This window comes from Argopecten irradians, chromosome 2 (assembly GCF_041381155.1).
Source record: "Argopecten irradians isolate NY chromosome 2, Ai_NY, whole genome shotgun sequence".
NCBI classification, from domain to species: Eukaryota; Metazoa; Mollusca; class Bivalvia; order Pectinida; family Pectinidae; genus Argopecten; species Argopecten irradians.
In genome coordinates, this window is record NC_091135.1 from 60,402,003 (window position 1) to 60,419,093 (window position 17,091).

The 17,091-nt window shown below is 41.7% G+C and overlaps 2 protein-coding genes across 2 annotated transcripts; both read left to right on the forward strand.

The window, feature by feature from the left end:
* Window positions 1-89: 89 nt before the first annotated feature.
* LOC138316124 (pyruvate dehydrogenase [acetyl-transferring]-phosphatase 1, mitochondrial-like) lies at window positions 90-3,627 on the forward strand. Its single transcript, XM_069257637.1, has one exon. It carries the CDS (start codon window positions 224-226, stop codon window positions 1,706-1,708), a length of 1,485 nt encoding a protein of 494 aa, XP_069113738.1. The 5' UTR covers window positions 90-223; the 3' UTR covers window positions 1,709-3,627.
* Window positions 3,628-12,239: 8,612 nt separating this feature from the next.
* On the forward strand, window positions 12,240-14,841 carry LOC138316761 (uncharacterized). The gene is made up of 3 exons (XM_069258419.1): window positions 12,240-12,688; window positions 12,790-14,181; window positions 14,568-14,841. Exons 1-3 carry the CDS (start codon window positions 12,240-12,242, stop codon window positions 14,839-14,841), a joined length of 2,115 nt encoding a protein of 704 aa, XP_069114520.1.
* The last annotated feature ends 2,250 nt before the right edge of the window (window positions 14,842-17,091 follow it).

A 17,091-nucleotide genomic window follows, 5' to 3' on the forward strand; every position in this document is an offset into this window, starting at 1 on the left:
ACATATACCAACTAAATTTGATACCTGATTTAAAAGCTGTATCCGGATTTTTATATCAGACCATATTTATTTTTACACGCCCGTGTCACATTTCCGATTCATGTTTTATGATAGCAGACAAGATCAGTTGGTGCATTGGTTAAAGACAAAGTGGCAGTCATGTAGTGATCGCGCTTTCTTAAACGTTTGCCAATGACAGTTTGCGGAAAACTGACACATAGTTATGTCTGTTAGATTTGCTGAGCATTTACAAAAGCTGTCGTCATGTAGGCTTTCAACATTGACCTTCATTAAATTCAGGATGCCATTTACAATCGGTGGGAGGCTGGGACAGACTATTGTGCGTATGTTTCACCCAAGTGCACACTTCTTCAGACCTGCGACGTCTGCTAAACTGTCTCCCCAACAGGTCAACGCATACATTAGGCTAAATGAGCAGTCAATTGCTGGTGATGGTGCTGTTAAAAGCTTTGACTGCAATCGTCTTCCAGCCAACAATCCAATAGAAGACAGGGATGCTTCAGCCAAATTGAAGAACTCAAAGCCTGGGCAGTATTTGTTTGGTGTTTTCGATGGTCATGGAGGGGACTTTTGTTCACAGGCTGTATGTGAAAGACTCTATAATTACATATCAGTGACCATGTCTCCACCTGAAGTGCTTGATGTGGTAAGAAAAGCCAATTATGACATTTCTTCTCTTGTGGATTGGTTGCATGGACCACAAAGCGTATTCACAGATGTCATGGAAAATGTTTACAAAGCAAAACTGTCCAAACTTGCATCAGAGATCCTTTCTTTATATGAAGAAACAACAATTAAAGAAAATCTTATCAGTGCATTTAATACTCTTGACCATGATCTGATGAGTGAAGCTGCTCCTACAACACTTAACAGAGAGTTGCAATTTAATTCTATGCATATGGCATTTCAAGGAGCATGTGCATGTGTAGCAATGTTAGATGACACAGACTTGTACATAGCCAATACAGGAGATTGTAGAGCAGTTCTAGGAGTGCAGCATGAAGATGGCTGGAATGCACTACCCTTGTCTCAAATGCATGATGCAGCAAATCCATCAGAAATACGGAGACTTTTGCAAGTACATCCCAATGAACGATCCAATATGATTCAGCAAGGAAGGCTTTTTGGGATTTTGGCACCCCTCAGGGCATTTGGAGATGCTCAGTTTAAGTGGTCTGCAAGAGATTTGAAGCATGTGGAAAAGACAAGTACCTATGATATTCCTATTTACGGCAAAACCTTAATACCTAGAGGATATCAAACCCCTCCCTATGTTACTGCTGAGCCTGAAGTAATCCAGCACACACTGACACCTAAAGACAAGTTTCTAATCATAGCTTCAGATGGACTCTGGGAACAAATGCCAGCAGAAAAGGTAGTTCAGTTAGTTGGTGGTCACAATATCGGACACCAGGTTCCGGTGAATTTTCAACCAAATTCAAACATGAGTTTGAGAAACATAAGTGAAGCTCTCAAAAAGAGAAAAAATGACCTGAAGAAGAAACCACAAGATGATAATGTTTGTTCGTATCTTCTGCGTCATGCTCTTGGTCCAGAGCACCAAAGAATCTCAGAAACACTATCTCTCGCTCCAGGATATGCCAGGTTTTACAGAGATGACATTTCAATTATTGTCATCTACTTTGACAGTGAATACATCAAAGACAAATATGTACACGAAATTTGAATTTGATTTGACTCTTTTCCATTGACCCAATATTTTGTATGTCAATATTGGAATGAAAGAAATTCAGCACCATTTGCATATTATATTGCAACTACAATTATGTCATATTAAACTATTTTATGCTACCAGTTTAACTACAACAAGCAGAAATTTAAACTAAAAATATATCATAGCTTTGGGTTAGTGATCACTTATAATAACTACATCTTTGCAATATACAATATAAATTATAAGTAAAGCATCATATATATTCAAATGTACTTGCTTATATATTAGTAATATGATATGATCAGTGTGTTCTTTACTATCAGTTAAATGTTAAAATATATGCAACAAAATTATGGGGCAATGAAATAGCAGTATGCATATATATATACATTTACATGTACCCACATGAGTGTATTTGATTAAAGTTTATTGTCTAACTGAAACTATATAAATGCATATCATTACTGATATTAATTCTAAAGCATTACACAATTTTGGTTTTTATATTTAAGCTGATACAAATGTATAACAGTAAGCTGATTGAGCATTGTTGGTATAGCACATGTAAAGGTTATTGCACACATGGCCAACCCCTTTCATGGTGATGTAAGTAATAGATACAGGTAAATAAAAATAGAGAACAATGGGAGAGTGGGGTATAAGGATGGAAAGGTATGAATTTTTCAATCAACCTGTCTTTTTGTTCGAGGTTAAGAAGCATGCAGTAAGTCAGTTATTGCATGATTTCTCGTCACTCGGGATTTATTACCCCCTCGCTTTGCTCAGGGGTAATAAATCCCTTATTACTCGAAAGCCATGCAATAACCTTTACTTGGCCATGGAAGTGGATTATGTGGACTCAACTGTGGTTGCAAGTGATTCATTTGCCACTCTTTCCTTGTATGGAGAAGTTGGTAGTATGCAATAAACAGGGTCATTAATTATCATAGTTCAGTCACTGGTTATGGCTGGAGAAACTATAAAATGACACAACTTCATCATCATCTTGCCATATATATATCAAGGACAAAAACAAATATGAATATTAACAGGACCTTTTCTTCCATAACTGAGTTAAGGCCTTTTGTCTCTGTCATTTGTCATTATAGGAAGCAAATTATCAGATTATGAAAAAATATCTATGAGTAATTTGAAAAAGAAATTCCTTTAGAAATAAGACCCATTATCAGAACCAGAAAAAAGGAAAAAAGTGTTGTACAGTCAGTGTATGAACACTCGATCAGGTATGTTCCAAATGTGTATTATCATTTTCTTTTAATTTGTTGTTAATCATGAACAATTTTTATCTCATATCTTTAGTAAGTTTGTACATTTTCAGCACTGCACCAGATTTTATAAGTTTGCTGTTGATTAATTGTGAAGAATGACTTCTCCTAATAATTTTCTAAATTCATGAAAAGGGTTTTGTTTGACCTTTGTTTATGAGATCAACTTTTTAACTTGTGTTATGAACACATAGAAGAATTTGTTAGACACTTATAAAATTAGATGATAAATTACAAAGAGACAGTATCAAAACAGTAAGAACCAAAATAAATAAACATCTCATAAATGAAAATGGGTAGCATGAACCTTCTAAGGGTTGATGTTTTGATTGATATGATACTTTGATTTGATACACTTTATTGAAGTGTTTTCTCTAAAGGGGAATACGACACCCACTGTGTGTAACATGTACTATTTAGTGTATCTCTGTAGGGGAACACAACATCCACTGTGTGTAACATGTGTACTATTTAGTGTAACTCTGTAGGGGAACACAACATCCACTGTATGTAACATGTGAACTATTTAGTGTATCTCTGTAGGGGAACACAACATCCACTGTGTGTAACATGTGAACTATTTAGTGTAACTCTGTAGGGGAACACAACATCCACTGTGTGTAACATGTGAACTATTTAGTGTATCTCTGTGGTACTGTTGTAACATGTGAACTATTTAGTGTATCTCTGTAGGGGAACACAACATCCACTGTATGTAACATGTGAACTATTTAGTGTATCTCTGTAGGGGAACACAACACACTGAACATTAGTGACTTGTGGGACAACATCCACTGTGTGTAACATGTGTACTATTTAGTGTAACTCTGTAGGGGAACACAACATCCACTGTATGTAACATGTGTACTATTTAGTGTATCTCTGTAGGGGAACACAACATCCACTGTATGTAACATGTGTACTATTTAGTGTATCTCTGTAGGGGAACACAACATCCACTGTGTGTAACATGTGTACTATTTAGTGTAACTCTGTAGGGGAACACAACATCCACTGTATGTAACACGTGTGCTATTTAGTGTATCTCTGTAGGGGAACACAACATCCACTGTGTGTAACATGTGAACTATTTAGTGTAACTCTGTAGGGGAACACAACATCCACTGTATGTAACATGTGTACTATTTAGTGTATCTCTGTAGGGGAACACAACATCCACTGTGTGTAACATGTGTACTATTTAGTGTATCTCTGTAGGGGAACACAACATCCACTGTGTGTAACATGTGTACTATTTAGTGTATCTCTGTAGGGGAACACAACATCCACTGTATATAACATGTGTACTATTTAGTGTATCTCTGTAGGGGAACACAACATCCACTGTGTGTAACATGTGAACTATTTAGTGGATCTCTGTAGGGGAACACAACATCCACTGTATGTAACATGTGTACTATTTAGTGTATCTCTGTAGGGGAACACAACATCCACTGTGTGTAACATGTGTACTATTTAGTGTATCTCTGTAGGGGAACACAACATCCACTGTGTGTACTATTTAGTGTATCTCTGAAGGGGAACACAACATCCACTGTATATAACATGTGTACTATTTAGTGTAACTCTGTAGGGGAACACAACATCCACTGTGTGTAACATGTGAACTATTTAGTGTATCTCTGTAGGGGAACACAACATCCACTGTATGTAACATGTGAACTATTTAGTGTATCTCTGTAGGGGAACACAACATCCACTGTGTGTAACATGTGTACTATTTAGTGTATCTCTGTAGGGGAACACAACATCCACTGTATGTAACATGTGAACTATTTAGTGTATCTCTGTAGGGGAACACAACATCCACTGTATGTAACATGTGAACTATTTAGTGTATCTCTGTAGGGGAACACAACATCCACTGTATGTAACAACTGTGTTATCTCTGTCCAGTGGAATACGTGTAATATTAAATAAGTAATAACAGCACTGTATGCATACTATATTTCCTTAATAATGCATAAATGTGTGAGTAACTTAGAGTAAGTATTTCAATGATATTGATTAACTGAAAAGATATTCAAGATACATGTATATGCATATACCATAATTATACAGTGTATTGATAGTATTGACAATGAAATATTTAAACAGCCTGTATTCATTTAGACATGTACATATTTATAATCTATGAAATCCAAGAGCTACACTGTCCATATGTTACTGGTATGTTTTTGAATACAGTAATTAATATCATAAAAACTATAGCATTATAACATTAAAATAACAATGATGATATGATATATATCTGTAGTACATTACTTTTCTAAAGTCACAACCTATAGGACTTTATCAGTGTTATAGGACAGTTAAGCAGTACAGATTTTTAGCTCACCTGGCCCAAAGGGCCAGTGAGCTTTCGCCATGGTGCGGCGTCCGTCCGTCAACATTTCCTTTAAATCGCTACTAGTCATAAAGTACTGAATGGATTTTAACCAAATTTGGTCAGAAACTATAAATGGTGACCTTGACCCCCCTGGGGCCGGAGGAGCTGGGCCAAATAGGGGAAATAAAGGAAATTCCTTTAAATCGCTACTAGTCATAAAGTACTTGATGGATTTTAACCAAATTTGGTCAGAAATTTCATTAGGGGAAGGGGATCAGATTTTGCATAAATGGTCACCCTGATTCCCCTGGGGCCGGAGGGCCTGGCCCAATAGGGAAAATAGAGATAATTCCTTTAAATGGCTACTTGTCATAAAGTACTGAACGGATTTTAACCAAATTTGGTCAGAAACTGCCTTAGGGGAAGGGGATCAGATTTTGCATAAATGGTGACCCTGGGGCCAGAGGGGCTGGGCCCAATAGGGAAAATAGAGATAATTCCTTTAAATCGCTACTAGTCATAAAGTACCTGATGGATTTTAACCAAATTTGGTCAGAAACATCCTTTGGAGAAGGGGAATAGATTTTTTTAAATGGTGACCTTGGGCCCCCTGGGGCCGGAGGGGCTGGGCCCAATAGGGGAAATAGAGGAAATTCCTTTAAATCGCTACTAGTCATAAAGTATTTGATGGATTTTAACCAAATTTGGTCAGAAACTTCATTAGGGGAAGGGGATCAGATTTTGCATAAATGGTGACCCTGACCCCCCTGGGGCCAGAGGGGCTGGGCCCTATAGGGGAAATAGAGGAAATTCCTTTAAATGGCTACTTGTCATAAAGTACTGTATGGATTTTAACCAAATTTTGTCAGAAACTTCCTTAGGGGAAGGGGATCAGATTTTGCATAAATGTTGACCCTGACCCCCCTGGGGCCAGAGGGGCTGGGCCCAATAGGGGAAATAGAGGAAATTCCTTTAAATGGCTACTTGTCAGATTTTGCATAAATGGTGACTTTGTAATTGTAAGTTAACATTTTGCTATCATGTAAGTGACACCATTTTTAAACAGGATTTTTAATTAAACTTCATACATTGGCAAAGTATCCTTGCACGTGAACCTCTAACAAATTCATGTTTCAGTTTCCCAAGGAGAGGTTGCCATTACTATTTATAGAACGTCTTTGAAGACAGGCACTGCTGAGACAAGTTATTTTGAAAATTGATCTTGATCACACTCTTCATTCATACTATGAAATCTTGTTATCTCAAAGTCAATCGGACCATGAAGAAACTTTGAGATATAAAGTACACAAAGAATAAAATTAAACAATCGGAACAAAACATTTGGCTGATCAAGTGAAGTGAGGTCTGAGAGTTAAGATTTTCAGATAATGAGGCTTGACTGTAGCAGTTAAGTATAAGAATATTTTTTAATTGGTCTAGTTGCCATCTGACCTGATTAAATCACAAAGATGCATGAGAGGGGATTTGAATTGCTTGCAATATCTTCTTTAGTCTTTATCACGCAACTATACATGTAAAACATGTACTGGGAAATTCCATTGTCAACAGTACAACTAGTGAGTAGATGTAGTCATGCTCAACCTTGATTAACAAGGGTAAATACTAGTATGTCAAATTCTATATATATGGATATAAGTTTTTATGGAGTTGTGTACAGACAGCGTTATATACTGGCATCTTATTCATGCAGCTGAGGTGGCACTCCATGCAAGAAGTAATAATTTGGTTTTAAATCAATATAAGTAATCTTGAAGAGGAACAATCCTATATATGATTAACTAAAACATGTATACATTGGAACAACTGTTTACTTTCACCATAATTGCTACAATGTCCAGGTGAGCGATACAGGCCCCATGGGCCTCTTGTTATTTTATGTTGAAATAATGAGACTGTATCGTGCTTGATAGTGAATGCCTATCAAAAGTGTTGAGATGACTAATTCATAAAAACCTTGGCTTTTAAACCCACCATCCTCGCCATCATCAGCTGGTGGGCTATTCAAATCGCCTTTTGTCCCTGGTCCGTCGTCCGTCTGTTCTTCCGTCCATAAACAGTTCTTTTTACTGCTTTTTCTCAGAAAGTACTGAAGGTATCTATCTCAAATTTCATATGCAGGTTCCCCTGGAGCCTTTGATGTGCATATTGCCTTTTGGGACCATGTGCTGAACAATATGACAGACAGGTCGCCATCTTGTATTTTGATAGTTGAAGATTGTTACCGCTATTTCTTAGAAAGTGCTGAAGGGATCTGTCTCAAATTTCACATGCATGTTCCCCTAGGGCCCTAGTTGTGCATATTGCATTTTAGGACTGATCGATGAATAAGATGGCCAACAGGCAGCCATCTTGAATTTTGATAGTTGAAGTTTGTTAATGCTATTTCTCAGAGAGTACTGAAGGGATCTGTCTTAAATTTCATATACAGATTGCCCTAGAACCCTTGTTGTGCTTAAATTATACCAACAAAGAGGCCTATAGATTTAAAAATGAGTCAGAAGTATGATGGAAAGGAAGGCTATTCATATGAAAGATATGATGTTACATCCGTACATGTATATTTCAAGTTCACTAGGGTTAATCAACTTACATATATTATCCTTTTAACAACAACTTACTAGTGTAAGTCAGCAGACCATAGACATGATGTGCTATTTGTTTTTCTGATATATATATATCATGTCAAAAGATACAATCAAAGTTATTGACATATATATGTAATTATGAAGGATAAAGTTTTGTTAAATCGCATCCATTTAGTGATAAATAGTGTGGTTTATATAATTTTCCAATGCTAAATATGCCTTTATCTACATGTACATGTATATAAATTCAAACTGTAATGTTACAGTTTGCATGCAGTAACAAATTATAATTTGATATACATATTTTATTACATTATAAATGTTGTATATAATTATGTACCTCAAAGTCAAAGCTATTAATGTCATAAAAAATAGCGACAGTTGTTAAATAAGAAAAGTTTTCAATTATGGGTGTTTTATGTTAAAGACAATCTTACATGTACAACATTTGTAAATGATTGTTTTTGTTCATTAGTTACGATTGTTGAACATTACTTGTGCAATCAATCATGTGTCTTTCATCTTTTAAATCATTCCCCACCAGAATATCACAGAAATTCAATTTTCTTGAATTTATGTATTGGTCCATCTCATCACTGATCTCCTTTTTTTTTTAAACTGCATAATCATTTAAATAAATACATATATTTAAACCTTTTGCTCAAATTATAGTATTGCTTCAATTTGATTTCTTTTAAACAAACTTCTGCATTAGTGCACATACATGACAGTGTAAACAATATTTAAAAAGCTGGAAATTAAAATGTCTTGGACACTCCGGTAGAGCTTGACATAGCTGCTGGTAGGAATGTTAAACTCCATACTTCAGCATAACTTGTTGATTCTTCTTCAGGTATACATCTTACCCACAAAAAGCAGCTACCTATGGTAACTTTTTTGGCTTTAGGTCCATTCTGAGTTATTTCCCTTTAAACAGATTGTACTACGGATCATTGTTGGTAAAGTCTCCTATAGGTCCCTCTCAGGTATACTATTTTCTTCAGTTCATTTTTTCTGTTCCATATCAGAAAATATATGCATGTGCTAATTTACTCTTCATTCGCATATAACAGTTATCTGCCCTTGTAGATAGGTTGCATCAAGGTTTGGTGAAATAACACATTTTTCAGGAATATGACATAATCTTCGCTATCAAAACCATGAAAAAAAAAATCAGAAACAATATCTACTCATAAGGGCAGATAACTGTAATATACAAAAGACAGATATTTTGTTGTTTCCGATCTCTATCCTGTAATGTCTGATATTACAATGTTGATATACGTTTGTTTTTTGTTCGGTTTTTCGTCGCTGAGGCTTCGTTGCCGTTGTTATTAGGTAAGATTTGTGTCACCTAACACTGTTTTTTTACGTGTTTAGGGTGTGTTGCTTATATTTTACGTTTTTGACGTAATTTTCTTACCTTGTTTACGTAATTGTCGTTGTAATGCCTGGTATGTCCCGCTCGGGTCAGCGTCAGGGGTCTGCTCATGGGTGTTCCCATTTCTATGAGGAACGGGACCCACATGATGCATGTCCCCTATGTCGCCCTTGTCATGAGTCCTCTCCTTGTGAACTTTGTCCAGTTGGAGAGGCTCTTGGCCAGGCCGGCATTACACCAAGGCGATCTTCGTCCTCCCGTAAGAGGGATTCGTCCTCATCTTACGGGAGGAGAAGGAAGCAGGCTTCTAGTTTGTTTCTGTTCCTGTCTCGGCAGTTCCTGTCTCTACAGGTTCTTCTCGAGATCAGGGGGTGGTCCCTCCTGTCCAGGATGTTCCTGGAGTAGGGGAGGGGCAGCCTGACCCTGACGTTTCTCGATCTAGGGTCGAATTGGCTGGGAATGCTCGTAAGCTTCCATGCTTGCCTTCGGGTAGGGACTACCAGCCGCCGGTCTCTGACGTTGTCAGCGGCTCCGGCATTCCAGGTGGTGTTGCTGTTGGGGGCGGTCTTGATGCCGGACCTATTCGTCCGAGTTTGGGTTCAGGGACTACAGACTTCCTTTCTGGTTTGTCCGTTTCCACTGGGATTAGTGATGCGCAGCTCTCTAATCCCGGCATCAATTCTGGTCCAACTTTCCCTCCCGTCCAGTTACCTGGTCCCGGTCCTATTAGGTCCGCCTCCTGAGTGTGCTGGCTCGGTTTTCCCAGGGGGTCATCCTCAGGGTCCTGGGTTTGTTGGTCAGGTGTCCGATTTTCGGCCTCCTTTTTCCCCCTGGCTTAGGGTATACGGGTGCCTGCAGGCAACCATCCTTGGGCCCCCCCAACCAGCCTGCGGATGGTTTTGGGTTTCAGCAGCATCCCGGCAGTTATGGGCCTGGCCCATACATGTCCGGGTTTCCACTTGGAGGGAGTGGTGGTCCAACCTCGTCCTTTGGTCAGGTTGGCCAGCCCCAGTCTCAGGCAGGCCAGTTTGGCCAGTTCTGGGGTCACTCCCAACCCACGGGACCTTTTCCGTATTTTCAGGGATACGGTTTTAACCCCATGGCTATTCCTTCTTGGAACCCTTGGGGTTTGGGTCTCTCCCTCGCGGAGACCTGTCAGCGGTTCGGTTGCTCCCCCCCAACCTACTGATGCTTCGGGTGCCGTTACGGCCGGTCCTAGAAAGGTTCGCCGGACCTTTAGGACTTTTCTCGTGCAGTCCCGTTTGTCTCCGAGTCCAAGGGTCGTGCTTCGACCGTTAGGTCGAAGCCCTCAGCTTCTGTGGTTAGGAGTTCGGCTCCTAAACGCCACTTGTTGGAGCCTGCTCAGGAGAGTTTTCCTGAGTCTGTCTCTTTTGCTGGCCCTTTTCTCCCCGTTGGGACCTCGGGTCCAGGCAACGAGGAGGATATGGACTGTGAGGTCGTGGGTTTGGCAGAGGATGATGATGTTGTTCATCTCTCCCCTGGCTGCTCCGATATTGACCAATCTGGTTTGTCGGATGCAGATCCTCAGGTTGAGGATTTCCAGGAGGAGGGTGACCTCGAGGCTGCTGAGGTGGATGCCCAGCAGGTTTTGTCTGGGATGCGGGCATTTAGGGCCGATGTATCTCGGATTCTCGGGGCGGAGGTTTGCCCACCACCTTCTGCATCATCCATCCCGGAGTCCACCACCCTTTTGGGTTCTTTGGTGGCTCCACGGGCATCTGCTCAGTCAGATCGCTCACTGCCAGAAGGCACTATTGTGTCTTCAGCTCTGGCCACTGCCCAGTCTCGAGTTATGGAGAAGAATTCTTCTTCATCTCGCACGCCTGGGTTTGCCGGGTTGCAGCTCAGTGTTGGTGATTTATCAGAGGTTCAGGCCTCTGATTATGCCATTCACGATGGACTGCTGTCCTCTCAGCCAGCTAAGCTGGAGCCTAGAGAATTGGCAGCTTGGCCCGGCAAGTCAGTGGACCAGGTGGTGTTCGGCTCCAAGGAGCACCACAAGATGGAGAGGCTGCTGCGCCTTCCCATTCAAATTCTGTCTTATATAGACTTTCTGACGGTTAGTCTATATAGGGTATCCGATGTGCCTGAGGGTCGGATATCTGAGACAGAGCAGGCCGACATTCAGGACAGAGTTACCTCTGCCCTGAACAGGGCATTGAGAGCCTAGGCGTCTTTACAGGTGTCATTGCTCGCCAATGTCTTGTTGGCTAGGCGTTTTTCTGTGTTGAAAAACCGCCCGGTCGAAGAACCTTACCGGTCCCGATTGTTGACTGCCCCCTTCTCTGGGTCCACTCTTTTTGGAGGGACACTTCCTTCTGTTCAGAAGGATTTGAAGGAGGACTCGGTCGCTTCTGCCCTTCTTTTGAAGAGATTGCAGACCGTGAAGGCCAGTACCTCGCAGGGGTCCGTGCCTCCCAAGAAGAAGGCTAGAACTTCAGCTCCTCAGTCTTCTGCGCAGCCGAAGTCGAAGCCTTACTTCAAGGACAACAAGGGGAAGGGTAAGAAGGGCAAGAACCCTCCTGGGGGTAAGAAGAAGAGTTCCTGACTCTTTTTCCCCCTCCTTGGCCATTCCAGACGAGGGGTCTGTTCTGGAGGACTCCGCTCCTCCAGTTTTAGATTCCGGTCCTTCTCCCGCAGGATTCAGTTTCGGGTTAGGAAGCGATTCTCCCGCCTGGGAGGGTCTCGATCTTCCTCGTCCCGATCTTCCTGTAGGAGGTCGTCTGTCCTTCTTCCTCCCAGAGTGGAAGGAAATCACAGAGGACACATGGGCCTTGTCTGTGGTAAAGGAGGGGTTGGGCATTCCAGAATGTTTCTGGTTCGGAAAAAGTCCGGAGCTTGGCGTCCCATCATAGATCTAAGTGCCTTCAACAGGCACGTAGATTCTCCTCACTTCAAGATGGAGACTCCACGGAGCATCATAGCTTCGGTGAGAGAGGGGATGTGGGCTACTTCAGTAGATCTGAAGGATGCCTACTTCCACATTCCCATCAAGAAGTCGGCACGGAAATTCCTCCGTTTCACTTGCAACGGGAAGGTTTTTCAGTTCCGGGCCATGCCTTTCGGGCTCACGACAGCTCCTTTGGTTTTCACCAAGCTGCTGCAGGTTGTCGTGGGGTTTCTGCACTCCAGGGGAATAGATGTTCACATCTATTTCGACGATTCCCTCATGCTCCACCTAGTGCGGGAATCTTTGGTGCAGAACACCCGTCTGGTCCTGAAACTTTTGCTCAAAGTCGGCTTCATTCCTTCCAGAGAGAAGTCCGAGGTCTCCCCTTCTCGAGACTTTGTCTTCCTGGGAAACCGTTTCAACACGGTTCAGGGCATTGCCCTTCCACCTTTTGAGAAGTTCGAGAAGGCCAGAGATCTTGCTCTGACCTTCATCAGTTGGTCACACGTCCAGGTGCGTTGGTTTCTCAGTTTTCTGGGTTATCTCAACTCCCTGGCAGATGTAGTCCCCCTTGGGAGACTTCACATCAGACCTCTCCATCTATGTTTCTCCTCGCGAACTGGGTTCCTGCCAGCAGGGAATGGGAGGCTTGGCTTCCTCTCAACCAGTCCGTGAAGGAGTTTGCACGGTGGTGGACTCTCAAAGACAATGTTCTACAGGGGGTTCCGTTGTCCAAGCCAGCTCCCACCATGACCTTGTTCACGGACGCGTCCATGACAGGTTGGGGGGCTTACCTCGATGGCCATTGCCGGTCGGGGGAATGGTCTGGGGATCAGCTCTCCGAGCACATCAATGTGCTGGAGATGAGGGCTGTTCTGTTGGCTTTGCAGGCTTTTCGAAAGATTCTGCATTCCAAGGTGGTTTGTGTGGCTACGGACAACTCTACAGTTGTCGCGTATCTGGAGAGACAGGGGGGGACAAGGTCCCACGTCCTTTGTGCCCTCGCTATCCGTGTTCTTCTTCTCTGTCAGGAAATGCAGTTGACTATTCTAGTCAAGCATCTTCCAGGCAGGTTAAATGTTCTGGCGGATACTCTCTCCAGGCGCCGCCAGCCGGTTCTGACAGAATGGCAACTAAATCCCTCGATCTTCGAGGGCATTTGTCAGGTGTGGGACAGGCCTCATATAGACCTTTTCGCCCACTTCCCTGAACAATCAGCTGCCAACCTTTGTCTCTGCGGTGCCAGACCAATTGGCTTGGGCTGTGGACGCGCTATCTCTGGATTGGGAGGGGATGCAGGCTTATGCATTCCCTCCATTCAACCTGGTGGGCAGGGTTCTACAGAAGTTTCGGACGCATCATTGCTCCCTCCTTCTGATAGCGCCCCTGTGGCCGAGACAACCATGGTTTCCGGAGCTATTGTCGTTTCTGGTGGATGTTCCTCTGGTTCTTCCACTCAGATCCAATCTCCTGCGCCAGCCTCGATCACGGACGATGCATTCACGTCCCGAGATCCTCCACCTTCACGCGTGGAAGCTATCTCAGGAGGCCTCGCTCAGGCAGGCTTTTCTTCGGACGTGTCAGCCCGCATCGCCCGATCAATTAGGTCTTCCTCTTCTGCCGTCTACCAGTCACGCTGGAAGATCTTCTGTGATTGGTGTATCGGCAGGAAGATTGATCCGATCAAGGCTTCTGTCCAGCTGATTGCAGATTTCCTTCTCTATTTATTTAGGGAACGGAATCTCGCCTCTGGTACTATTGCGGGATACCGCACAGCTATTGCCAGTGTACTGTCTTTTCATGATAGGCGAGAGGTAGGTTCTTCCACCTCGTTGTCTGCTTTGATTAGGGGCTTCAGTCTGGACAGGCCTAGGGTACGGCAGTTAGCTCCACAGTGGAACCTAGCTCTTGTGTTAGAGTCACTGAAGGGGGCTCCTTATGAGCCTTTGGGGTCTGTCTCCCTAAAGTTTTTAACTTTTAAGACTGTCTTCCTGCTTGCCCTTGCCTCAGGCCGTAGGAGGAGTGATATCCATGCTTTGTCTGTTCACTCTTCGTGCCTTCGTTGGGCCAGAGATAGCTCTGCCGTTACCCTTCTCACTGATCCTGCCTTTTTGGCAAAGAATCAGGTTCCTGGTTTTTCGCCCGATCCCATTAGGATTCCTTCCTTGACAGTCTCTGTTGAGTCTGAGAAGAATGATCAGTTGCTGTGCCCCTGTCGAGCACTTAGGTTTTACCTTGATAAAACTAGGGGGGGGGGGGGGGGCGAGGTACTCGATCTCGTCTATTCTTGCCCATTAAACAGGGTCAGCAGGATATCTCCTTCCAATCCATTTCCAGATGGATATGTCAGGTGATCAAGATTGCTTATGAGCTATCTAATGATCTATCTCGGGCGAAATGTAAGGTGAGGGCTCATGAGGTTAGAGCCCTTGCAGCTTCTTTGGCTCTCCTAAATGGGTCCTCATTCCAGGACATCATGTCTGCTGCCTTTTGGCGTGGTCAGTCTACTTTCACTGACTTTTACCTCCGGTCCCTGTCCTCTCATTCTGAGGGACTGTTTTCCTTGGGTCCAGTTGTGGCGGCTCAGTCTGTGACTGTTCCTCCGCCCTAGACATGGTATTTATTTTTGGTTTTAACTGTATGCGGGCAGGCATCACGATGGTACTCCTCTTTTCTCTGAGAGGTATTCCATTTTTTATCCCTTTCCTTCGGGGGGTTCCTGGAACCCCTTTTTTATTCTCCCTACTGGGGCTTGTCTCCTGGATTTGACGTTTGATTGGGCTGCCTGGCTTCGGACTCTCCACTACGGTAAGACGAATTCGCATACTAAAGTTATGGTAACGTATTACTGAAATGAAATTGAGGTTTTTCAATGTAAAACCAATTTTCATGATGTAATACTTACCATAACTTTATGGAGTCCCACCCTTCTGTTTCCTCCCCTTTCCTCCTCAGCCATTTTGCCCCTGTGGCTCCATAAAGGGTTTTTGAGGAAGGGAGACCACTCTATGTTACTCTCGTCGAGTACGAGATGAGGTACGGTAGGGAGACGGGATTCTCAAATCTTAAGTTTGTTGGTAAAGTTATGGTAAGTATTACATCATGAAAATTGGCTTTACATTGAAAAACCTCAAATCACTCTCTGGGACAGTATAGCTTAATCACTCTCTGGGACAGTATATACCTAAATCACTCTCTGGGAGAGTATACCTTAATCACTCTCTGGGACAGTATACCTAAATCAATATATGGGATAGTATACTTAAATCACTCTCTGGGACAGTATACCTGAATCACTCTCTGGGACAGTATACCTAAATCACTCTCTGGGACAGTATACCTAAATCACTCTCTGGGACAATATACAGGAAAATACTTAATACTGTATCACCATATTCAACCCAATAAATGCCCCATTCTCCTTTTTTACCTGGAAGAAAATGCAAATCGAAAATAAACCATTTGTTTCTTTATTTTGTTTATGGCATACTTTGTGCAATAATGTTGTAAAAGGTATTAGAAATTTAATACTTTTAAGGACCCCTCATGTTTTTATCAAATATTTGCATAATTGATTAACTATGTAATCAGCCTACGGTCTGATAAACGGAGCATAGTGGAGTTTAGACAATGTGGTATCCGAGGGTCGTTCATTCAATTATTGGGTCAATTATGGTATGTCTCATCTTATGAAATTGACAAATTATAGACCTATATACACGGTACTTTGGAATGAACATGCTTTATCGAAAGGAACTGTATATACTGGAAACCATGAATAAAATGTAGTTGAAAAGCGGAAATCTGATTTACAACCCTTAACAAAATTATGATGATGTTAGAATCCTCTGCAAATCAGGAGCCATTCAAGACTTGGGATTGTTAGAATCCTCTGCAAATCAGGAGCCATTCAAGACTTGGGATTGCTGAGATGAGCTCTGAAATAGCTCATTTGATTCACACATGAACTTTCTGAAATTCAATCAAAGTCAATTAAAACCAACACTAGTTTGGGAAAATATACTCATATGAGATTTAAGTTTGAACTCTTGAAACCGGAAACATCTCACTATGATGAACTATGAACAAATTAGTACCTAATACAATGAAACTTTGCTTTAACGAATCCCATGGGACCAGAAGAATTAATTCATTATAACAGAAATTAGCTATAGAGTTCATGAAACTATAAGTTAATTACAGTCATAGGCCAATTGCACCCCGATTCAGCTTAGTTACCAAGTTAACTCACAAATTCCAAAGTCAGCGACAATGTTTTCTTTAGCAGATTTTCCATTATGGACAATTAATTGTATACTTGTTTCATTGTGTTTGATTTTCTTTCAATCAATTTCATTATTTTGACCCCAAGTTTCGCTTTAAAACAATTAGGCTACATGCAGCCAAAACTGGGGATTTGATATTCTTCGTAATAAGCAAAACTTCAAAAATTCATCTTAAGAGATTTTTACTGTACAAATATCACCCTAGAAAAGGATACAGCACTTACCAGGTATTAGTTCTACTGTACAAATATCACACTAGAAAAGGATACAGTTCTAACCAGGTATTAGTTTTACTGTACAAATATCACACTAGAAAAGGATACAGTTGTAACCAGGTATTAATACTAATCTGAGAGTAGTTTTCATTTAATTAATGATCTCTGACTACTGGTTCTTATGAAGTGATTTGAGTCGAAATTAAACTAACTCTCTTACATAAAAATGAGCTCTACTACCCAATAACATAATTTTATTGTTATATTCCACCCATGTAGCACGACTGGACTGGGTCTATCATTAGCGACCATGTAGCTCAATTGGTAGAGAATTTGTTTGGTATTCAGAGGTCAGGGTTC

Bases quoted from the DNA above. Each gene is read 5' to 3' on its own strand.
- LOC138316124 (XM_069257637.1), top strand. From the start codon at position 224: ATGTCTGTTAGATTTGCTGAGCATTTACAAAAGCTGTCGTCATGTAGG.
- LOC138316761 (XM_069258419.1), top strand. From the start codon at position 12,240: ATGGAGACTCCACGGAGCATCATAGCTTCGGTGAGAGAGGGGATGTGG. The intron at 12,689-12,789 runs GTTCGAGAAGGC...ACTCCCTGGCAG, and splicing joins GCCCTTCCACCTTTTGAGAA to ATGTAGTCCCCCTTGGGAGA. The intron at 14,182-14,567 runs GTCTGTCTCCCT...ATCCATTTCCAG, and splicing joins GCTCCTTATGAGCCTTTGGG to ATGGATATGTCAGGTGATCA.